The sequence below is a fragment of the Motacilla alba genome, chromosome 1 (genome assembly GCF_015832195.1).
Source record: "Motacilla alba alba isolate MOTALB_02 chromosome 1, Motacilla_alba_V1.0_pri, whole genome shotgun sequence".
Taxonomy (NCBI): Eukaryota; Metazoa; Chordata; class Aves; order Passeriformes; family Motacillidae; genus Motacilla; species Motacilla alba.
In genome coordinates this window covers 98,695,787-98,720,380 of record NC_052016.1, presented here as the reverse complement: position 1 = coordinate 98,720,380, position 24,594 = coordinate 98,695,787, and the positions used below count along the sequence as shown (strand labels likewise).

General features: G+C 41.3%; 2 protein-coding genes across 3 annotated transcripts; one reads left to right on the top strand and one right to left on the bottom strand.

Annotated features, from left to right (window-relative positions):
- The first annotated feature begins 39 nt into the window (after positions 1-39).
- Positions 40-11,239, top strand: PROZ (protein Z, vitamin K dependent plasma glycoprotein). Its single transcript, XM_038155547.1, has 8 exons — positions 40-251; positions 1,827-1,990; positions 3,411-3,435; positions 6,237-6,350; positions 7,948-8,079; positions 9,319-9,404; positions 9,484-9,607; positions 10,086-11,239. Exons 1-8 carry the CDS (start codon positions 185-187, stop codon positions 10,595-10,597), a joined length of 1,224 nt encoding a protein of 407 aa, XP_038011475.1. The 5' UTR covers positions 40-184; the 3' UTR covers positions 10,598-11,239.
- Positions 11,240-12,256: 1,017 nt separating this feature from the next.
- Positions 12,257-24,576, bottom strand: PCID2 (PCI domain containing 2). Of its 2 annotated transcripts, XM_038155530.1 has the most exons (15): positions 24,410-24,576; positions 22,847-22,936; positions 22,171-22,244; positions 21,445-21,510; positions 20,875-20,916; positions 20,341-20,395; positions 19,887-19,922; positions 18,637-18,740; positions 17,929-18,004; positions 17,667-17,808; positions 16,551-16,651; positions 14,424-14,497; positions 14,136-14,261; positions 13,802-13,925; positions 12,257-12,837 (listed from the first exon to the last, which is right to left on the bottom strand). In XM_038155530.1, exons 1-15 carry the CDS (start codon positions 24,443-24,445, stop codon positions 12,745-12,747), a joined length of 1,239 nt encoding a protein of 412 aa, XP_038011458.1. In that variant the 5' UTR covers positions 24,446-24,576; the 3' UTR covers positions 12,257-12,744. The 2 variants fall into 2 exon arrangements, with proteins under 2 accessions (XP_038011458.1, XP_038011469.1); XM_038155541.1 differs by lacking the exon at positions 19,887-19,922 and having other exon boundaries at positions 24,410-24,568.
- Positions 24,577-24,594: the final 18 nt, after the last annotated feature.

The following is a 24,594-nucleotide window of genomic DNA, read 5'->3' as shown; positions in this document are numbered from 1 at the left end:
TTTGGTTTTTTGGTATTTTGTTTTTTTTTTTCCCCCATGTGTTGACATTGCAGCCAGGATTTGCCCTTAGAGGTTTTGTTTTCTCATGAGCAGCTGGACTTTAAACTTCAGCTTCTCTCCTGTAGCCATTTCCCACAAGAGCTGCAGGAATGCAGGCAGGCACCGTTAGGCTCAGAGGGTAACAATGGCAAGGTGCTCTTGGACAATATTCTTCCTTCTCTCTGCCCTTTTCCTTCAGACAGAGCAGGCAGGTATGGCTTTTGTTTTATAGCACCTTTGAGTCTGATTTGTGCTGCTGCTTTTCTAGAAACACCAGTAATTTTGCTCCTTATATAATGTTTACTTTGTAGCACAGAGTGTAATCAATGAAAACAGTCCATTCCTTATTTTCTTTAAATATGAAAATTTTTCTGCTGTTTATTTCATGCAGCTCAGTGAAAACTGCTGTAAGCTAATGGGGCAATGTAGTTTTGAAGTACCATCATTTATGCCAGGATAATTTTTTGTCTTTTCCTACAATTGTTAGAGTGTCCCAGATATTAAAGCGAATTTTATTTTATATTTCTAGTTGCGGCTGAAATAAAAATGAGAGAGTCCTATGGAAGAGGCCAGTATGCATGCTTGTTATAGCTTGAAGAAGTTTATGTTTTCATGGTTTGTCAAAAATAAGGAGGAGCCAGGCAAGGAAGAAAATTATAATCTCTTCAGAAAGTCAAAATTCCCTGCAGCAGAAGTTCTCTGCCAGCTGTGCTGGAGGTGGCAGAACCACTGCACGGCAGAAATTTGTGCTGGGGGTCAGATAACATTTAAAATGCAGAATAGTCATTAAGCTTTCTTTTTTTAATACCATGTGCAAGTCAGTTGCTTATGGGATATCCTTCAAAAAGATGACTAAATATCTGTACACAGTTTTGGAGTAGTTTTGCTATTGCTCTCACTTTTTCCAGTTCTATGATTATTGATTACTTCAACCAGCAGTTGGGTCCCTAAACACTGTATAAAAGAGAAAAAAACCCTGAATATTCCCTGCCCCAACACATTTACTTTCCAAGCGCAGAAGGACTGACGAACACGTGCTGGTACACACGGTTACACATTGCTTCATGAGAAGATGATGAGGCACCAGGGTGGCACCAGCTGCCCAGCTGGCAGGCAGCTTTTGATGGAGGTGTCGTTTGCAAAGAGGAGTTTTAGGATCTGTTAACTGGTCTCTCCTCCTCTTTACTCAAATCTGAAAGATTACAGTGTCTTCCACATAAACAGTGGTATGGGATATAGCCCTCTGAATTATAAGCTTTGCTGAGGGGTAGTTTTTATTTACTCCTCTTAAGAGAGAATTGATTGAGAACTCAGCCATGTCATGGCTTTGCTTCTCAGCAAAAAATAATTGCCATGAACTAAGACTGAAGAGCATCAGTTTGGATCCACCATCATAACCTAATACCACTAATATCCACTTCTACCAATGCATCTGAAACCCCTGTGCAGTCTCACAAAATAGCCTTTGCCTTTTATAATAATGTTTTCCCCCTTCCTCTGCCTGTGCCAGCACACCCTGCTCTGTCTGTCTCATGCAGTAAAATAATTTGCTAGGAAGGGTTTCAAAGTCCTACTGCTTGGGAGCAAGTCAGGCATTCCCCAGAAGTAAAAGGTCTCAACTCCTCAGCTGAATTTGGGCTCAGACCGTAGAGCTCTTTAAGTATGTAAATTTAATATGGCTGAAACCCCAAATCAACCAAAATTACTTATCTTAAAAAAGAAGGTAAAAGTATAAAAGGAAATTAATCTAAGTACTTATATTAGTGTTTTGCCATACAATGTTCCAGTATTTATATCAGCTCATGATGCAAACAGCGTTATCAAGAGACAGAGACGTGCCAGTTCCATACTCCTGGAGGAGGTCCTTCAAGGCAGCTTGGAAAGAGAATGCCTAGAGGAGAGATGTACACATGAAGAAGCAAGAGAAGTATTTGAAAATGATGAAATGCTCGTAAGTACTTTGTTTCCCTGCATGCACAGTAAAAACTGCTGCCATGATCCTTTACTTGTGAAACACAAGACTGCACTGTTTGTTTGGGTTTCTCTCCATGTGAAATCTTTGCATTTGCCATCTCAGCAGGTAGCAAGCAGGTGTCCTCCATGGTCAAAATGGAAATGAGGTGCTCAGCTCTGATATTGTTCAAGTCCTTTCCAGAAAAAAGATGTGTCATGCTCCTTGTATTTGTAAATCTCATGGCTGCTGTCCCATCCTGAGCACACACAGAAATACAGCTTCAGCATCCTTTAGGGACCAGGAGGGGCAGAGGGCTGTTGGTCAGCAGAAGAGCACCTGGAGGGCAGCACAAAGGAATTCCAGCCACTCCAGCCAGTAAATTGGCTTCATTAGAGCCCAACTCAAATGCCTCTATGCAAATGCATGCAGCATGGGAAATAAATGAGAGCAGTTAAGAGTTGTGTGAAGCACTGGAAAAGGTTGTCCAGAGAAGCTGTGGATGCCCCATCCCTGGGAGTGTTCAAGGCCAGGCTGGATGGGCCTTTGAGCAACCTGGTCTAGTGGAAGATGTTCCTGCCCATAGCAGGAGATTGGAACTAGATGATTTTTAAGGTCCCTTCCAACACAAACCATTCTGTGATTTTATGACTGGGACAGAGGGAATCAATACACCAGCAAGTAGTGGGACTTCTAGAGAGAGGCTCACTTGGTGAATAGCTGCAAATTCCTTTGCTCCAGGGGCTCTCCAGACATATACAGATATACAGATAATATACAGATGGACGCTGTTCCCTTTAATGGTAGTCTGGATGGAGTTTTGTTTGCAGGGAAAACAGAGGAAGGAGCTGTAGGGCTGCCCATGGGCAGCCGCGGTGCTTTGGGGAAGGGAGGGGTGGGCAGAGGTGTGGCTTTGGGGAAAGCAGCTCCAGGGTCAGCTGCAGCTCCCAGGGAGATGCAGGGCACAGGGTGGTGGTGGCCAGCAGTGGTGCTCCAGAGCTCTGCTCTGTGCTGACCACTCTGCCTCCAGCAGCATCTGCCGAGGGCCAAGTGGGGTGGGACAGGCTGGGGTCACTTCCCAGGCTGCTGCACACCAAAGAGACAATAGCCAGCCAGTTTTTTTTCAGGGAGCTGCATTGCTAAAGGAGCCAGCTGTTTCTCTCTGGCCTGCAAAGTGTTTCTTTTGTGTTTCTTTTCCTGTACAGCTTCTTAAGGAACAATAAAGTAAGCAGTAGGCAAAGCCTCTCCCTTCTCATGCATATTTTGCTAGCAGGGCAGAAATTATAGTTGTGCAACTTTGTAAACATTAAACCATTGTATATATTCTCTCATAACGTGATTTTTGGTTTAGCAAAATATTTATTACATATTACATTACTTGGGAATTAAAATCTATTTTCCTTTTTTTTTTTTCACCCAGAAAATATTTTGGGATATCTACTATGGTAAGCTGGCCTCTTGATTTCTCTCCTTCAAAGTACTGTCACATTATGAACATTTTGATTCAGTCTAATACTGGTTTTCTAAGAGTTTATTCTATGAGAAACAATCAGTGTCTATTTGTCATGTCTATAGTAAAGCAGAAGGAAAATTCTTGATGTGAAATGATTTTTTAAAAGTAATATACAGGAAAAACATTTAAAGCTGCAAAAACAATAAAAGTAGAAGGTAAGTAAAGGTTATCATAGTAAATAGGCTACTTCTTTTCCTGAATCTGAAACAGCCTAGGACATGAGAAAGTATATTTTGCTGATACAATAGAGCAGCACAGTTCTACCAGCAAAATCTCCCAAATGCAGAATTAGCTCTTAAACCTGGGCAAGATAAATAGATATTAAAAGCTACTGAGCTGTCTACAAACTCTGCACAGTGAGATTGCATCATTCCCTGTCAGGTGCCAAGGCAAGAAACTAATCTGTAGAAGCTGAGAGCCTGATGTAACTAAATGCCACCTGAACAGGAAGCCCGTGGCACCAGCTCATGGTGACTGTACCCTATTCCCTCCCTTTTTTCTGTATGCTTCATCCCAAGTTTTTCTCTTGTTTTCAATTTAGCTATTATTCATTTCTAATCTTAGGTTTAAAGAGTGAATAAGGAGGTGGCAAAACCAGCAGTCAGTAAGAATTTTCCGCACAAGCCGCTAAATCACTGGGAACCATTGCATAGAAGAATCCCATCAGTGCTGTAAAGGTTATGAAGAATGATGCTAAATATCTGGCATTTTATTACTTCTGTGAGGGTGGGATTAATTTCTAATTTGAGTCATTGGATATTTGTACTAAGCATGTCATGCAGGCTTCCTCTCTAGCCTAGGATGAGAGAAGGGAAACCAGTTCAGAAGGGTCCCTCCAAACAAGCTTAGCCACAATCAGGACACATTACTGACTTCAGCCTCAGGGGTGGCTTTCTCGCTGTAATTAAAAGCCATATGTTCTGTCTTCTTCCTAAAGAGCAGCAGTGTGTGTTTCCTTCTCTGTGATGTCTTCTCTAACATTTTGGAGAGTGTTGCCTTTGAAAAGTGGCTTTTTCCTCCTCGCTAAACAAACACATTTTTTTCATCCTGTCTTGCAATAATCTCATTTTCTAGACCTTTGGTATCCATGTTGCTTTCTGCTGAAAGTCCAGGGTGCAGTGGATAAATCTGCATTGTGAATAAAAGAGGACAAGCTGAGCACCCACCAGCTCTGTTCTGCACTGTTTTGTCCCTTCAAGGCAAAACTGATGTAGTAGGATCTTTCTGGATGTCTGCTGTCAGGGCATTTTGCCTGAGGTCACACTTGTCCCTGACCCTCTTTTATCTTCACCACTGACAATCTCTCTTTAAACATCACTTTCCAAAAGTTTTGTGCAAGCCTTATAGCAGTCTGCTCACTTATTGACAACGTCATTGGAGATGTTTCTATTCTATTATGTTCACTGACTCCACCTAGGTCCCTTATCCTATAATATGATTAGATTTAAAGGGTTTGAATTATTTGATATTGAAAAATGTATGCTGGTTTTTACTTCCCACCTTTTTATATTGCTGTGTGCTTACAGTTTAATTGTAGCTTGCCAGTAACAGAAATCAGGCCAATTTCTCTATATTTCCTTGAATCTTCTCTTGCCTCCTTTAATAAAGCTAGCTGCTGGATTAATTTTCTTCCCAGCATGGATTTCAGAGGCTTGAATCCATCTAACTGCTTCAGGCTGCAGGGCTAACCCCTCCCTAGCTCCAGCTGCTCAATTCTGCCTGCTCAGCTGAGCAGGTGAGATTCCCCCAGTTTACCCAAAAATCCTCTCTGGAGGCCTACATTGTGCTTGGATATGCTGGTGGCATCCGACTGCAGATGGGTTGAAGGTGGCAACTCTTTCAGCCAGTATTTTAGTACATCTAACACTCAAAGATACATGTGTGCCCATAGCCTAAGCAGATGATGATTGGTGGGGTTTTTTTCCCAGTAGCTGGCAGAGTTTTCACTTTTCCATCCCTGAAATCAGGTAGGGCAGCTCACTGACTGAATTCACCTCTCTGCCAAGGCGTTAATTTTTAGAAAGGTTGGACAGCATGTCCCAGGTTAGGCTCTTCTGGCTTGCTTACTGATAGCCTATGTCTATAATAAGTAGTTGTTACTTGGATCATGTTTTCAACCTGCTTAGGAGTCATTCCTGTGGGCAGCTTGAAGGGAAACTGGCAGCTCTGCCTGGTGCTTCACTCACAGTGAGGACACCCTCTTGTTTCAATGTTCAGTTCAGCAGAGAGAGCAAGCTTGCTAATGTCTGAGCTGCTGCAGAATAATTGTGCTATTTATATAATAAAAGTTATATATAAAAGTTATATTTCCTCCTATTTTGATGTTGCTTGCTGTGCACTTGCTCTATAATTTTGATGCCAGTTTTTTCTATCCAGTGCATATCAATCTAACACGGGAGATCTAAACCACCAGTCTTATATCACACTTGTAAAAAAAGCAGGAACTGTAACTCAGGAACTGTAACTCAGTCCTTTTCCCTGAATCAGAGCATCCACCCTCCAGAAGGAGGCTCTGCCTCTGGGCAGCTCCCAGCCTCTCTGACAGGGGCTGCAAGAGCACCTCTGGAAGAAGATTTGAGCTAAAATTACTCCTGAGGAGCAGTTCAGTGCACATAGCACCTTTACTTTCAAACTGCTCTCACAACACTTCTCTGAATGGCTCATGTGCCAGGCCAGGGGCTGTGTAATTTGGGATCCGTGGTAGTGGTGACTCCTCCCTCTCCATTTCTCCAGGTGGCAGGAGGTGCTCCTCAAGCCCCTGCCAGCACAACGGTGTGTGTGAGGACAGCATCCGAGGCTACACCTGCACCTGTGCTGAGGGCTACGAGGGAGAGAACTGTGCTTTTGGTAAGGCATTGCCCCTTCTGAGAAGCCCCATCTCATCTTGTCACAGGGTGTCCCCATGAAACCATACCCAGCTCTCCCATGGTGCCACTTGCCGTGGTTTTGGGTAAAACACTCAGTTCTGGCAGAACAGGGGCGATGTGTTCTGCCTGCCTAAAAAACATTGTGGAATCCTGAGGTTCCACTGGCTGTCCCTGTGCCCTGAGCCTCCCTTCTCCTGGGATGCAGCAAAAGAGCTGAAACCAAACCACCTCATGGGTACACCCCAAAGCCAGCCCTGCCACTGCCACCTGTGCTGCTTGGCTACTTGTCCTGCTGTGGTCCCGGGTGTGTGGCCTGAAGGACCAAGGCTGCAGTGCCGGGGTGGCTTCCCAAGCACCCTGGGGTGGGGGGATAGAGCAGAGATGGTATGGAAAGCCATCTTACCCCTAAGGAGTTGCAGCTGGGCCCATTATCAAAAATGAGCAGGAGGCCTGACTTCAACAGGCCACAGCTGTAACTAATAAGAACAAGAGAGCTATAAAAGAGTGGGTTGGTTTGTTAAGAGAACACACCCCAAAGTGGGAAAGGAGCTGGAGTCAGTTAGCTACCTGGTGAAAGAGAAAGGGTGTGCTCAGAGGAGCTGCTCACCAGAAAACACCGAAAAGGTATGGAACTTTTGTGATAAAGAGATGATAGTATGAAACTCCTGCTGACAACACCCTGGTGCCTTGGACACCCCACACCCTCACAAGACAGTCCCTCAGGACTAAAGGACTCCAGAAAACAAACTGCTTCCAGTGGAAGTGAAAAGCATGAAGTAAAACAGATGTCTTCTGGCACAGGAAAACCCCGGGCCAGATCCTACATTTTTATATCTGCCAGGTTCTACTTTCCAGCCCTGACATCAGTATTTCTGTTGGTTCAGCGGTCCCCTGGGGTGGAGACGCCCTGGCTGCAGCAAGGCAGGGTCCTTCTCTGTATAAGGGGTGTGACTGTGACCAGCTTCTGGGGAGCACAGGAGGTGACACAGCTTGGACCAGTGCTGGGAACTAGATCATCTCAGAGCCTTAGGCAGCCATGTTATGCAAGATTTTTTGCCACCTATGAGCTAGATCAAATAACAGTTGCTTTGTGCTAAAGATTTAAGTGTTTGCTTAGCTATGGAAAGTCGAGCGTGTTTTGAAGTTCATACTTCCTTTCTTTTTTTCTTATCTTTGGTAGCTGATGTGTGCAAAATCAAACAAGTGCAAAATGAGAGCTACAGGTTTTGTGTCAAAACCAGAAACCTTAGCTGCCTTCTTCCTCAAGCAATGCTTGTCTTCATAACACGCAACAGTTCCCCTTGCTGCAGACACTTGGTATTTTGTTTAAAAACCCATGGCACCCTTTCCCAGAACTCGGAGGTGCAGGGAGAGCACAGTTTGCAATGAGTCTGCGAATGCTGCCGAGACTCAGCTCTCTCCAAGTTCTGTTTAACAAGGGGGAAAAAATCCCAGTGGTAAACACTACCAAGCCAGAGTCCCAATCCTCATCCACACGAAGTGGATAAAAGCCAAAACATAGAGGACTCAAGCAATGAAAGAATACTCCATGTTTTTCCTCTGCTTGTTCTGTTTAGCTAAAAATGAATGCCACCACCAAGCAAAGGTAGGATGTGACCACTTCTGCTATCCAGGAAAGGATTCCTACCGCTGTTCCTGTGCTGATGGCTACGAGCTTGGGAAGGATAAAAAACAGTGCATCGCATTAGGTAGGTGGGAGCATGGAGGTAAAGGGGGTACCTGCTCAGGGCTGGGTGGGCAGGCCACCATCTAACAGATGTGATCAGCCTGCTTTGAGCCAAAGCAATGTTACTGGGTAGAAAAAGGAATCTAGGGACCATCACCCAAGATGCCAAAGTAATAGTAAAAGAAGGGCTATTTGATCAGAATGTTTGAGTATGAATCAGCAGAGAGGACTTGCACCACCCTACATATCACTCACTGGACCAGGTTTTCCACTCCTGTGTTTGGTAAAGAGTAATTCTGCGGAACACGTGTCTGCTTGGGAATGAGATTCAGTTGATTCCTATCAGGTGACCAATGGTCTAATAAATGAAGGGAAACATTTGCTGCCATATTAATTAGCTTGAAACAGTAGCCCTTTTTAGTTCTTCAGTCTCATATTAGGTATCTTATTCAATTTCATCCCCTTACAAAGTAGGTCTACTAAAACCACAGACGTATATTCAGACCTGTGTCTGCATTAGCACAAGTGGGGCAGCCAAACTGGGAGTTCAGCTGTAGAGCCACGCTTTTGGTGGTGGCAGACTGATGTCCACACCCAGTGCACACTTCAGGTGGGCTTTACATCAAACTGGCTTAGTTCAGTCCTGTGGCCTAAGCACCAGTCAGCTGTGAGACCATGTCATGTGTGCACCTGGAAGGTGTCCTGTGTTTAGCTTCAACAGGATCCAGTGTGTGTGACCCAAACCAAGTGGAAGTGTGACAAATGCAGATAACTGGGTGATCCAATCAAAAAGCATGTGTGTTGTCTGAACCAGATGAGAAAGGCATGCATGTCCCTAGAGTGACAGCTGTAACAAGGAAAACCCAGGATTTACCTTGTCCAGGCTGGGCCACAGCTCTCAGCTATTTGACACAATTTGAATACAGGATATAAAGATGAAAAAGTAAGATGTGCTAATGGTTGGCTGGAAAGGAAACCTCATTTCATTAGTGAAAGCACAGTGAAACCCGATCACTACAAGCCTAACACAGTGATCATGTTCAGTCCATTCCTAAACTATTATGACTACAATTGCCAAAGAAATTATTCCAATTTTCACCAGCTGAGACATTGTCATTCTCCTTTTCCTTTGTATAAAAACAGAACCCCGAAGTCTAGATGGAACAGTAGGCATTTGCAGGTATTAGCTATCTTGAAATGATAGAGCAGTCTTGAATTGATATAGCGTGAAGTTTTGATTTTTTTTTAATTCATTTGTTAGATGCTTGTGCATGTGGCAGACTTCAAGACAGTGATAACCTTATAAGTGAAACCAGGAAGAAAAGTGACGAGCGATTTCCTTGGCAGGTATTCCTAGCAATTCATGAAACCCATCACTTACCCTCATATGGATAGTGCTATCGATTGTTTTTTTGCATTTTCTTAGGTACTGCTGCTAAACCCAGAAGGGAAGGGCTTCTGTGGAGGAGTGTTGCTAAAAAGTAACTTCGTGTTGACCACAGCAGAGTGTGCCCTTCTGCACAGCCATTTCCAAATCAGGGTTGGTGCTGGTAGGTGATCCAACACATTTTTTCTTACTGCAGCACATTTCAGTATTGACAAGCTGAATTTAAAAAAGCTTACTAGACTTCTTGCTGCATAAAAATACTGTTAAAGGAAACAAATATGATGTTATTTCATTTAAGCACCTCAGTCAAGTATCTGAGCTAGAACTACAGCGACCCCACATTCCCCTTTACAAGGCGAGCAGAAAGTGCCTCGAGCACAGCTCAGAACTCAGCACACAGGGATCAGCTAAACATGGTGGATTCAGAGGTGACTTGTTTCATGCCCAAATCCACATTAGTGCTGGATATTCATCCTTACTGCTGAAATTGTTCCTTTTCCCTTTACTGCAGAGGTTTCAAGGAAGAGCGCCTTTAGCTCCTCTGCTGCACATGTTTCTCAGCACAAACAGGCAGCTTGCGTGCAGCTTTCAGGTCTCTGATAAACTATTCCTAAGAGCAGTCAAATGTCATTGCTCCACAGGGCCTAATGGAACAAGTGGAACTGGGAAGATAATGGAAATTAGGGAGAAGCACATCCACATCCGGTATGATGAAGACACTGGTGAGAACAACATTGCATTACTACAACTTGAAGAGCATGTTGAGTGTGACAGCTCCCACCTTCCTGTGTGCACCCCTGAGAGAGACTTTGCAGAACACGTTTTAATTCCAAAACTGGCTGGTACAGTCAGTGGCTGGAGAATGGAGGGTGATGAAGTCCGAGGCGAAGAGCTGCAGGTTTCATACCTGCCTGCTGAGGACTGCAAGCAAATACTCAACATCAGCCTCACAAACAGGCAGTTTTGTGGGCACCTCCAGGAGGCCGTAGGCAAACACCTGGCTGGAGGAAGCTTTTTGGTTACTGAGTACAAGGGCACGTGGTTTCTGACTGGTATCCTGGGATCCTGGCCGCTGGAAGACACTGACTGGGAAACACTGCTTTTCACCAACACTGCAAGGTATATGGTATGGGTTAAACAAAAAATAAAGTAAGACACAAACACAACCAACTCTACCAATCATTGCAATGAAAACATATGGATGCAGCCAGTACCCCTATTTGATTCTACTACTATTTGCAGCAATGGAAGTTGGAACAATGACATGTATTTAACTCCAGTTTATACAGAAAAGCCTGTTTGTCTTTCCTTCTGGTGACACACAGTACTGTGAGTCATGATACAGTAAACCTGTAGTTTTTAGTTACTGAACTAAAAACTGATTTAATTTCAAATTTCCTAGAACTGTTCATCCTAAACCTCAAAACATGGTGAATATTTTTCTGTGATTTCAAATGTTGCTAGTACCTGAGGTTTGATTCAGCAAATTATTATTCTAATTTCAGGATCCATACAAGTAAAACTTAAAAGGCATGGGATTTTGGGAAGGGAAATGGAATCTTGCGATTTCAATGGGGACCAATTGGACTAGCTTTGGTCCATGTCCCTGCACTTGATGGCATCTCATGCCTTTTGCTGCCTTTCACTTAGGCGATGAAATTTTTTTCTTTTTTTTTTCATGCCTTTTTTTTTTTTTTCTTCAGTATCCATGCCTTCAGTATCCATTCTCCCCTCAAAGTTGTGTCTTACTCCTTGATTTTTCTCTAGATTTTCTAACATCTCTCAGCTTAGTTTTGCCATGTTTTGGCCCTTTGCACTGCACCCCATGTAATCCTGGTCCATTTTCTTGTAGTCACCAAATCTCCCAATTTTTTTTTTCCTTCTATTGCCTTTTTTTTGATGGTCTCCATTCCAGAGCATTTTTAAGTCCTTCTTTGCTGTTTCCAGGACTTCAATGGCAATCAAGTTTGGCAAGCTTTGGTCCATATCCCTTCAGCTGATGGCATCCCATACCTTTTGATGGCATTCCCTTTGGCGGCAATTTTTTTTCCTTTTTTTTCAGGATCCATGCCTTGTCTCTGATATCTTCCCCTCAAAGTTGTGTCTTCCTCCTTGATTTTTTCTCCTGATGTTCCAAGATCTGTGAGCTTAGTTTGGGCAAGTTTTGGTCCTTTGCACTGCACCTCATTTCCTCCCAGACCATTTTCTGGGAGGCACTCAATGTCCCAAGTTCCTGGGATTTTTGGGTCTTTTTCAGTTGCATTTCATTTGATCCTATCTCCTTTCCAGAGGCTTTGTAAGTCTTTCTTTTCTGGGTTGCAAGATTCCGTTTCCCTTCCTGAGGGAGTGAAGCTAGCAGTTGACATTTTTATTACACTAAAAAATGCTTCCTCTCATAAATAGAATTTATGTTTTCCCTTATGAATGATGTCCATGTCAGTTAGAGGGTAAAATAAAACCCAACTGTCAAAGACAACAAAATATAAATGTTTAATTTGTTTTGAAAATAATTCTTAATCCCCAAAACTAAAATCTCATCAGTCTGGACAAAGTTATAATGTTATATTGTACCACCCCCAAACTCTAAAGAAACCAACCCCCAGGGTAGTAACACTTAAAATACTGGATTCAGTGATAGTGTTTTCCCCAGAAGCAAAATAAAACAGAGTATGGATAATTTAGCTACATGAATTTTTGTTCATCATAACAAAAATTAAACAAAATATGACCAGAATTTAAAAAAATCCCAAAGCCATTTGTGGGCACCTACCACATATACTCAAACCCTTAAGTATTACTGACAGAGTAAAGCTTTTGGTGTCAAACACTTCTCTATTTTTAGAGACAGTTTGAAGAGAGTAATACCAGTTAATTATTGAGACTTAAAAAATATTTGAAACCATGTAAGCAAACATTACTTCCACTCTGAAGAATAGATTAACACAAGTAACAAAGGCTGATACTTCTCTCTGAAAGATAAACACAGAAATGGTAACATCAAGTACTTTATAAAAGCTTTTAAGTAGTTGGAAAGGAATTTGGAATGCTTTGCTTTATTTCTTCATGAGATACTCTGATAGATGTAGAAAGCCTGTGGAAACTAAAAGTCAACATTTCATTTCAATGCACTTTGTAACACTGGCAGCCTTGGCCATTCTGGGAAAGGAGCCACAAACAGTTCCTGGTATTTCAGTCCTGGACATGACCCTGGCCATTTACAGTGCTCTTGGGGTCACTGGGAGCAGTTCCACAGGGCAAGCTGAGTATCTGAGGAGTACTTGCAGGGCTAAGATGCAATACTCAGCAACACACTGTTGACAGTGGAGGAAATGGGTTCTGCTTGCTGACCACAAGCTTCTGATGCTGATGGGATATGTAGCCTTTAATGTGACCCTGGCAGAAGGAGAAAAAGGCAGAGTTAGTGCTCAGAGCTGGTAACACAATCCCTACAACCCAAGCAAACACCTACAAGCTAACAGCAAAGCTCTTGATGCTCACTCACCACTGCACTACTGTACTTCAATAGCCATGAGGGTCCAGTTTAGGTAAGTGGGTCACCTTGGAGAGCAAGCACAAAGCTGGAGCCACCACCCTGTTTGTGCACTAAGGGTGCTGTCACGCTGAGAGCCTCTTGCCAGAGCCCCCCATGGGTCTGCTGCACTGCCTCCAAGAGACAGAGCTCTACAGAAGTGTTTCTAAATTCACCCTCGCTCACTTTAAAATGAGGATTTCCATCAATTAGTATTCCATACCTAATAAACTAAATTACATAGTACTTCCTTTTCAGATGTAGTGTTGTAACAGTGAAAGAAATCTCCCAGTGACCTAGATCACATCAAATAATGTTTCAGAAACAGAGTACTGGCTAATTTTCTTGCACACTACAGTGATGCTTCACAACCTCTGATTTAATACAAATACTTAGATTTCAAGCTTTTATCCATTCATAAGCAGTTGAAATTCACTTAGAGTAAAGGACAAAATGTGGAACAGAACCAAAGAAATCTGGCTCTATTTTTTTTCTAATTTGAGAAGACCAAGAGTCTCCTACTTCAAATGCAGAACAAATCTTTTTGGTGCCACTTGAAAGGTTGGTATTTTTAAATCAATGTTTCTGCATATATAGAAATGAAAGCATTGAATTTGTAATGTGAAATTCAACTTCAATTTTAACTGATTCCTGCAAAAAAGGCAAATGAAAACATTTCACTTTGAGCACAAGTCTCTCAAAAATAAAAACCCCACAAGAAAACGTGGGATTACTGATGAGTTTTTTGTCATAAACTGTTAATTTCTATCTAATGATTTTCACTGTTGGAAGTGTGGAAGCACCAGACAATGAGTGGTCAGCACTTACCAAATATATGAGGTTAGCTAAAATACACTGGACTTCATCAATATCAACATCATCTACTTGCATGAACTTCAGAGCAATCAGAAAAGCATCTAGAGACAGCTGATGAGTTTTGAGTAGTAAATATCTGAAAGAAACAACAGGAAAAATGTGTTATTGAGAAATAATCACTTTAAAATTCTGTTTCTTAGAAAAATGGCCTCTCTAGAATAAATTCACCTTAACACGAAGTCAGCTCTCTCAGAGAGAACTAAGGAGCATTTACAATTCTACCCCAATCCCAGGTGAAACCATACTAAATCTGCTTTTGCAAAAAGGTAGTTTTTGTTATGCTTACACTTTCTTGAAGAGATTCCTGTACGTGATGATTTTCAGCTTCTCAAGGATAAGAAAGATTCCACATCGAATAAAGAAGGTCTCATGCTTTGTCAGAGCATCATTCAGGAGGAGAAGATTTCCTTCACTGCAAGGATAAAGAAATGAAAAACTAAGAAGGTCTCACACCAGCGAGAAAAGAAAGCACGACTTGGTAGGAATATACCTCCCCTGGCTTCCTCAATCACCCCAAATAAACACTTTTTACTTAATACTTTTTGAACACAAAGCAGAAAAGCAAGCATCATACCTCACAGACTTTGTTACTTCAGCAAACTGCATAAGGTCATACTTTTTTAAGAGCTGAACTGTTGGCATATGGCCCTGAAAAATAAATGGTGTCCAAGTTTTCCAGGGTAAAATTAAATACATTTTAAATAGAATCTAGTAAAAAAAATTTCTTAAGAGAAAAAAAGAATTTTTAACCACTTTTTTTTTTTTTTTTGCTACAGAATAAGAAGTGAATGAAAGTATTTGTGAGACAAACCCCTCATCCCTCTCAAACACCTCGTAGCACAACTCACAATAACTACTGATTTATCATGATTTAGGGACAATTAATACTTAATGTTAGGGAGCAACTACCAAACTTGTAGAATCAAGACCCTGTGACACGAGGCTTGGCTGATTCAAATTTTATGTCACAGTTGCTTCATCTAATCTACAAACAGAAGAACTGCAGGAACCCCAAGCAATTTCAAAGGAAGACGAGCAGTGCTTCAGCCTTGTCAAGTGTTATCTCAGTCTGTAACAGATTTTTTTCTTCTCTATGTCTCCAAGCAGAAATAAAAATGTTCTCTCAAAAAGCAAACACCACCACCATGCGCCCCCCCCCTCAAAAAAAAAAAGGGAGAGAAAGGTAAAATTTAAAGAAACAAAATTCATTCTTATTGTTAGATCAGGTAAGACTGAACCATCTACAGAATCAAAAAGAAACTTTGCCTTTTATCCCCTGCACAGCAAAGATCAGAATGCACATTGACTTGGTCAGACTTTAAATTTAGTTACATCATGCTATGCTGTTGCTAACTCTTCTCCTGGTTGAAGGATTAGCTGAGAGCAGAACTGAGCTGCAGGTTTACTGAGAGCTGTTAGGAACAAAAAAACCAACACACAAGCTATTTTAGTAGTTTGAAGTTAATGTGTTAATGTTTGGGCTCTGATTTTAAAAAAGCAACTGTAAATACAGTGACCTTTAACACCTCTTGTACACTAAAACTGCTTTAGGAAAGGCACAGTAATTCTAGGCACTAACAGACCACCCAGTTTAAGGCACCCAGTCAGGACTGGGACAAAGCTTTTAGGAAGACTGTTAATAAGTTTTCCTTTTTCAACCCTACCACTGGTTGATCTGAAAACAACCACTAAGGAAGTCAACAAATAAAACAAGGAAAACAGAAGCCAATTACCATACCCACTATACTGCCCCTTTATCCACTTGACACAGCAAGGGATTGGAAAGGGAGCACTGAAAGGAAAAAGCAGGGAGGAACAGCTCAGGGGGAAGGAGGAAAATGGCAACTCAATAGAGGCAGGTGATAACATTCTGCATGGGTAACTTTGGGAACAGGGCCAGAACAGGAATCTCTAAAATCTAGTTCCTGTCCCCTCAGTCACAATGAATTAATACTCAGCATAATCCACAAATTCAGGGATACACAAATGTTAGCACAAGAAAAAAACAGGAACAAGAAACAGATGTGCTTAATTTTTTTAATAGAAATATGAAATGATCAAATAGCAACAAGTCTTCACTGATTTTTCAGAACCAAAATGCTCTGCCTCATGACCCTTCTGACATGGCTTTGAATGGGAAAATGCACAAGGTACAAATAAAAAAGCCCAAGACAGGCTGCAGCTGTGGCAAATCCCTCTCAACAGTCCTCAGCCATCTGTCACACCCTTCTTTCTTCCTCCAGGTGAAAGAGGCAGACAAATTTGTTCTAGTGAATCCACACCTTCCCTGGCTTTTGTGTGGAGTTGATCAGCAGAGAGGCACTCTGCTACAAGACAGAAGTCCCACTGTTGAGTGCTTCTCCAAAGAATTCAAATATACCTTCACTAAAGTAGTAAGATCAGGTTGCACCCTTAGGAGGGATGGGAGAAAGGTAAGGGGAAAGGAGGGCCAGGTTGGTTTTGTTTGGGAGTGGGGTTTTTTTGTTTGGCTGTGTTATTTCCCCTCCATCTCCTTTCCTATGTTGCTATAAATGACAACACTTTTTGCCCTCACATAACAAGGTGTGCATACGCTGGCTCTTACAGGGGTAAAACAGCCTCTGAATTCCAATAAGGGATAATCAAGAAAATACTGAGCATCAGTTTTACAGTCTGCAGGTGTACCCCCTTCCCCTCATTCAGGAAAGTAGTATCTACTCACCAACAACATTTTTACTGGCAGCAGGTAGATCAAAATCATTCTTTTGTTCTTCTGGCTTGATCGGTGACAGTGCTCAAAGGCAAATGACAGATACTCCTCAGCTGCAAGCACAAGTAACACAAATCAACCACAAAAATGGATTAAAGCTGTAACCCAAATTCTGTGCTCAATGTCCATCTCTCTTGAATACATAACATTTGAAATGGTATAAAAAAGAATCATGCCACTCAAAATACATAAAGAAAAATTGGAGATTCACACAAAATACAAAGTATTACTAGAAAGGTAAGTTCTCCTTCAGAAAGTCAAAGAAAACTCGTCAAGATCTTCATGTCAGACATTGCAGTTACAAGTAATATTGGATTTTTCAGCTAATTTCAGTAATATTATTGTGCTCCTATTACAGAAGCAGAGAATCTCAAGAAGGGCTGGCAATACACTCTATTTCCTAAATTGGGATTAGGTTCTTCAAGAGATGAAAGCTGAATGCAATGCCCACATCTCCTGAGCTGCAGGAATGTGCCAGTGAGACCACACAGCATGACAGCATGAAAATCTCTCAGCAGCTTCCACCAATAAGAGAGAAAATGATAAGCCTGAAAGGCAGCACACACAGATTGGAGTAACAGAGCCAGCTCCAGAACAGATGTTGGTCAAGGGCTTCAGTTAGTGATAAAGCTGTACCCCTTAGCTCTAGAAGCATTTCTGTTAGTGAAATCTATTAGAAATCTAGGAAATGCAGTTTGTACATCTTCCAAAACCAATGGATTGAGAAACTACAGTTTGCTACACTACAATTTGCTGAAGATTTCCCATGTGGAACACAGCAACTTTTACAAACCTATTATTTTGGATGCTCACACATTTTGTAATGCACACACATAATGCACAAGACTGTAGGGAACTTCATTGACACAAATACTTTAAAGCTGGGCACACACTACAATTAGAAGTGTCATGTAACCTCATCTCTGTTTCGAGTCAGCCTGTGGGCCTTAGACCTTTCAGCATGACTTTTCCTTTGATCAGTGCAATTCTGAGTCACACATACACAACTTCAGCAAGATTTCATGCCAAGCAGCAAGACTTGAAACATGTCTTACTGGCACACAGTACCTTGCTTAAAGTCACTGTCAAACATGGCCTTGCGTCCAACATAGTATTTGTATGTAACTCTCTGTGCCATGCTATACTCATCCTTCAGATTTGAGCTGTCAATTGCTCTAATTAAGGGCTTACAGAGATGGAGCTTGTTGATCTGTTGAAAAAAAAAATAGCATTTTAATCAGCATGTAGATAGATGGTATCATATAAAAACAGGGTGGGTTTAACTTAGGATATGAAATACAAAACACAGCTTACCAGACTTGAACCCTACCTTAAAATAAATTTTAAAGAGTTGATTCACAAGAAACAACATACCCCACTTCTTTGAGTCTTCGATGCCTGCTCGACTGTCATAAGGAAAAAGAAAAAACCTGCTAGTACTGAACATTGTAAGAAAATAATTACTTTGTCCTCACAGTAAATTCATTCCATAGATATTCACTCCATAGCATTTTTAGGGTAAACATAGGTGTAGCTCTGCTATATATTTTCACGACATAATGAAAAAATGTCATGCCGAGTGTTACTCATCTGCATCAGTCTGCAGATAACACACACAAGCACAGCAGTGGCTTAATACCTGAGATGAAAGAAAGACCCTCCGAAAAAGTATTTTTTCCACTTCAGAAGTGTTCAAATTGCTAATACTGGAAACCAGAGCCACCTCTTTTCCATCTAATTAATTCTAATGGAACAAACTTCACAACTAACAGGGCACAGAAGCATTAATCATCTGAGAAACAGGGACATAATAAGTCCCTCCCAACAATACCTGCTAGGAATGCTAAACCTAAGGTGAGGGCTCTCCCTCTGCAGTTAATAGTCAAGAGATTAAGACAATAAATGGGAAGAGACAAGGCTCAGAAGTGTTCATTCTGAGACCCATATATGGTCTAAGTAAGAGGGAAAATCTAAAGCAAAGTTCCATAAGTTCTTAGCAATTTACTAGAGCAAGTGCAGCAGAGGGTCTTTCACTTACGTGTCACTGGCACAGACTCGAAAGCAGCCCATCAGCAGCTCTGCTGCTTTTTCCAACATGTCACCCACTTTGCTTTTCCCTTTCTTCACAAGCTGTTGATCTGCCTAGCAAGAAATGACATGCAATTCTACATCATGGCTCACTGGGCTGCAACGTTTAGTTTTTTAATTTAGCACTTTATAAAGTATTATAGCAAGAGATCTGTCATGGCTGCTATCTCCCAAATCTAGAAGGCAGTCAAGCTTCTAGAACAAAAGAAAGCTCAGAGAGGCTCCTGGACATGTACCAATGTAGAGAAGGACAGTCCTTGGAAAATAGCACTGATCACTATTACCTTTACTATCACTCAGCTTAATGCAGCTCTCAGAAACCCAAATTCAGGTTTAACACCTGGATTAACTGGAGCATTAACACTTCAACTCAAGTGTACAAAGACCAAGAGCCAGGAAAAAATTATGGAGTTTGAGTCTTAGAATTTATAATTCAGTTTCTCTCCACAGACAGGAAAACTAGATGTTATTTCTAAACCATAATCAACAGTTTCCAGTAGTAACACACACTGCTGGGACCTGAGACTTCCAGAAGAAAGATAAAACATATGCTACAGCAGCAAAAGGAAAAAAAAAATTCAGTTGTCAACATATGGGAAAGATCCATGCATTGCCTGATGCAGAACTTCAACAGAAAAAACACAGCAAGCAGATATTTATTACGTGCTTTCTAAAAGGTTTTATTATAGTGTTTGCATTCTCACTAGCTGAAACATAAATAAAAGAAATGGAAATGCATCCTGCTGCAGAAGCCTTCTCTGAAACCAAATTCTCTGAATACATTAAGGTTAGAAGACAGAGTCCAAACACTTCCAGCATGACTGACTCAACACTACCCTTTCTCAGGCATCTCAGAGATACAGATTTCCCTCATTCAAACTGAGAATTAAGACTTGTTACAGAGCAGTGACAAACACAAAAAAATACTCCCTGTGCAAGCATTCCACATGTGTTTTTGTGGGTAAGTGGGCACGAGAGAGTGATGAGGGGGAAATACTGGATATAGTCAAAGCCTAACCTCACTTGAACTCCAGCTTCAACTCTTCAGGTGAAGTGACTACCAGCAAAATCACAACTCTGCCCCTTACATTGGCCTAGAAGTTCTCAATAGATCCCTACACAAGCTACTTCAATTCACCAGCCTGAGAAAAATAATGTAAATTTGGGGTTATCAGCATGTCAGCAGTTGTATGGGCTCACCAAGGCTCCAAAGAGCATCAGGAGTGGTGCACGCATCTGGAAAAGGGGAGCAGAAAGTTTCTTCCTCAGATCTGGTGGATGGTTAGATCAGCTTGGTTGTCTGTGATAGCTCCAATTCCCACCAAATCCCAGGGACAACATGGAAATAGTGATTACACCACATGCTACTCAATAAGGAAAATATTTATCCCTTCGTAAGTTCTAAGCAACTGCTGGGAGTTGCATTCAGGTCCTCAGAACTCCTCTAGTTCCATCTGCAAACAGGAGGTGGACAGATCGAGCAACCTCATTTTTCAATAGGACTGGATGAATTTAGCATGTCAACAAAATCCTAAACAATGAGTTAAAGAGACCTGAGAAAAATTAGACTGGGTAATAAACTCTGTAAAAATATTTCTATTGTGGAAATACCAAACAGATAAAAGTAATGAGGCTGTTAATCAGATCTACTTACATTATTAGCAAAAATTCGAAGATCAAGGGCTACAGAATACATAATAGGTAAGGCCCTGAAGAGAAAATCATAGTACACTTAGTAGGTGCAAATCAAGCAATAAGTAAGACATAAGAAACAAGAAATTTTTTTTTGTTAGTTGGTCATACAATTAGAAAAGTACACATTGATCTTTAAATGAAGAAGGATGCACTTCTTAAAAGGACAGTTCTTCAAGATCTCAGCATTTCAGAAATCCTACACTACAAAAATTATTTCTAAAGTCTTTTTTTACTGTGGCTTTAATAAAATTCCACTTCTTTTTGAACAAATCCTTCATGTATTTACATATGGACCATTCTATGCAATTAAGCTCAGATATTTAGTTTTCACACTTTGGACATGAAAACTCAAGCAGGCAACAAAGCCAGTTAGGCTTGATTTTAACATCACTGGGGATAAATAAAACTATAGGTATAATTTTAGTTTGACTCCAATGGTATTATACTAGAAAAGATGAGGCTATTTTCTAGTAGCTTTCTACCATGTACTCACCAATTTTCTTCTTTATGTGCCTGAAATGCTCGCAGGAAAGATGTATTGTATTTAGGAAAATTTAAAACCATGAAAGCCATGAAATGAAGCACAGATTTGAGAAACAGCTGGTCAGTGGTACCATATATGACTTCATGAAAGACTAGAAATCAAAACACCATCAAGAAGTTGAGGAGCTGATTTGCAGCATGGAAGAACACGGCCACAGCCATGCGCTCCTTCGATGGCAGCAGCAGTAAGAAACACTGGGCAGAGATAAGACAGAAGCTTCTTTATCATTATCCTCCCCTCCACCCACATACAAACTGCAAGGTATTATTATGATTTGAGGCTCTCCTATATTCTGGGAAAAATTAATATTCTATTTTAGAGCTTAGTAAAACATTCTTTCTTAGCCCTACATAAAGCTGGAAGAAGAACGTATCTGGATTTCCTTGCTTAGAAACCTAAACAACTGAAGTGTATTGGGAAGTAGACCACATTTTATTAGATTTTTAAAAACCATAAAGAGAACTTATTCTACAAGAAGTTAATCTGAAAACAATATGCAAGATTTATGGAAAAGGATATTGGACAATAACGGTTTGGCATTTGTATGCTTCTACGAAGTCATGGTTTGCAACAGCATAAGTGCACCTGCCAAAGAAAAGGTGCATTAGTGCATCAGAAAATACACATAAATGCAATCTTTATTTCTGTGTCCCACCAGGCATGAAGTTTTACAGTTTATTTAAGGCACAACAGAATATGACTAGAAGCAGTTCTAAAAAACTGGCACAAGTATTTTAATAGAGCACTAAGCTTGCTAATTGTAGAAAACAGATCCTAGAGATGAACAGGTATTTATTTTATATAAGCTAATGCTTATTGAAACTGTCACCAAGATTAAATTTTAAAAATACAAGATTGTTGAAAGAGACAAGATGCAGAAAATTATTTAGTAAAAGCCTTGCAGAATTACTTAGATACTAAGCTCTCTTAAGAGTACTTTTATAATTAAAATTCCCTTTTAAAAATATTTATTTCCCTCTCTTATTTCACTCTAAATTCTTGTGCAGCTAGTAGGCAGAGGGGAAACAGCAAGCACTGACACCAAAGCTGTGCCAATGGCCATACACAGATGACAGCCAGGTACATAGAGCAAACTTCCTGCAATTCTAGCATTACTTCTAAGAGTAATCAATACCAAGGTTCCAGGTGTAAGCCCTTTAATACAGGAAAGTAAACTTAAGGATATCCTTCCCCATCCCTGCTGTACACCTCACAACTGACTTTACATTCCGGGCCCATCCTTACCTTAAGTGGGCTGCAAACATTTCATCATAGGGCGATTCCAAAACTTGTTGACACTTCTCCTCTGGAGATGGAAGCTAAGTACAGGATAAATCAATAAAAGATTAAAGGAACATCCAATGCACCAGAAACAGAACATCATATATGCGTATTTTGTCATGGCAGTTCTCACAGATTTGCTAGGGTTGGAAAGGACCTCTAGTATGCATCCACCAGAACTTTAAATGACATTAACAATCATACCCAGTATAATGAATTCCTAGTGTGCATTCTGTCTCCAGAGCCTGAACAGAGCCAGCCTTAAATAAAAGCATCCAAAACACACAAACACCAGGCCCTCACTACCCACTGCTTTTTTGTTCATAGTGCCTTCCATGGTGCTATGCTAATAACTAATGCAGACCCGCTCAGAAAGGACACTCAAAACTGTATCTATCCAGAAAAACATTAAAAATGGAACACAAAGAGCCGACCAGAAAATAAAAAGTATTTATAGTGTCCTTGAAAATAAAAAGTATTTATAGTGTCCTTGTAAAAAGAAAAGGGAAGCAAACCTACATAGGGATCCTACCTCAGCCTGTGAAACATATTTCTGAGGTTTCTCTCCAATGGAAAGGAACCCACACATAGAGCTGGGAAAACTGAAAGCAAAACAAAAGGTCAAAAAACAGATCCTCACCTGTAGCCTTGGGTTTGCGACATGGGGATGTTTAAATGATACTAATTCTGCACAAAATGTACCATCTCTGGTCTCAATGGCTTCTTGCACCTACCAAAGTAAACAGCCACATTACAGAATAAAATCCAGCAACAGGCACGCAACATATTTACACAGCTACAGAAGCCACCACCTAGTTACCACTGTTCATACATATTAATACTGAATCAAATGCAAATTTTTAAAGGCTTAAGACTGAATAAATAATTTTGTATTTCCAATACACCTCTTGTTCAAAAAGGTCTCAGGGAAAAGGTAGAGAGAACACCATTGTGGTATTTTCCTCATTTGTAGGATGCAAGCATACATAGGTACATGGGTTTAGCATTGTAAAACAGCAGCTAGGAGCCAGATTTGGTGAAGGTTTTTTAAATTCCAGTTGGACTTATAGGCATCAAACATGGATGCAAAGATGCAATCCTTGAGAAATGCTTTAAAATGAAGACAGAAAGATTTAACATTTAAATATAATTCCAAAGGCAATGTCTGATATTAGACTGATATTCTATCTGTATCAAATGCTTTTGAAACCTGCTAAGACTGTAAATGTTATAGTCTGTGGAAGAATGGTTTAATTCTGCTTCCTGCTGAAGATAACTCCTTGTAAAAACAGTCTGCTTGCAGAGGTTATTGTGACATCAAGGTGGAAATCTATTCAGTTATGGAGGTAGTTTTAGGTATTACTTCTTAAGAGTTTCCTTCCCACAGCTTGTGCTTTGTCATATTTTTGTGTCCCAATATGAAAAAAAAAATCTTTTTGATGTATGGAAAGCTCATACCAAATGGGAAAAAAACCCCATAGACTAAAATAGCCACAAAAAAGGAAAAATCAACTGCTTAAACTCTTTCATAAATTTGTGAATAGCTTTTATTTCAGGAAAAAGAAGACGTAATTTTATATTTGTGAGATAGTTTTTCATCTTGAATGTCCAATGGAGTGTCAACCTAACAAAAGGTGGACTTTTCAGAGCAGACCGCTGTCCTGGGAGACCTCAGACGCTCCATTTTTGGAGACTAAAACCCAAACAATTACGTCCTTTTTGTGCCTTAACTAATGCCAGATGAACTAAGATGGTAACAGCGACGAGAACACGACGGTCCAGCAAGAGCCACGCAGAGCGGAGACACAAGAAGCTTGTCACCGACAGCTCCATGCAGCTGGAATCCCTGCGGCTCCGCTCCTGCCCCTCCATCCTCCGTGTCAGAGCTGTGTCCGCATTCGTGTGCATCTCCGAGCCCCGCATTCCTCGGATCCCGAGCTGCCCTTGCCCCTGGGCACACACACAACCCTCCGCGGCGCTTCTTACAGGTCAATCACCTCCACGCTTTTCCGGCACTCCAGGTGCACATCCTCGGCGCTCACACGGTGTGTGCTTCGCGCGCACCGGAGAAATGTATTTCCCCGCCACACCGCTCATCCTCCGCTGATTTACTCCTTAACCAAGGCACCATATTTACAGCAAACATAACCACACCCGCGTAATCAAAGAGGCTCATTAAAAACAGATTAAAAATCTTGCTTACTTGCTGCAAGTACTGGTTAATGGTGATGTGCGCCATGAAGGGCGAGCCGCTGAGGCGGGAGCCGCTGAGGCGGGAGCCGCTGGCCGCCGCCGCCGCGCGAGCCCCGCAACGCCCGGAACTCCCCGCGCGCTTCCGGGGGCGGTGGCAACGGCCCCAGAGTCACGTGACAGCCCCCCTCCGCGGCC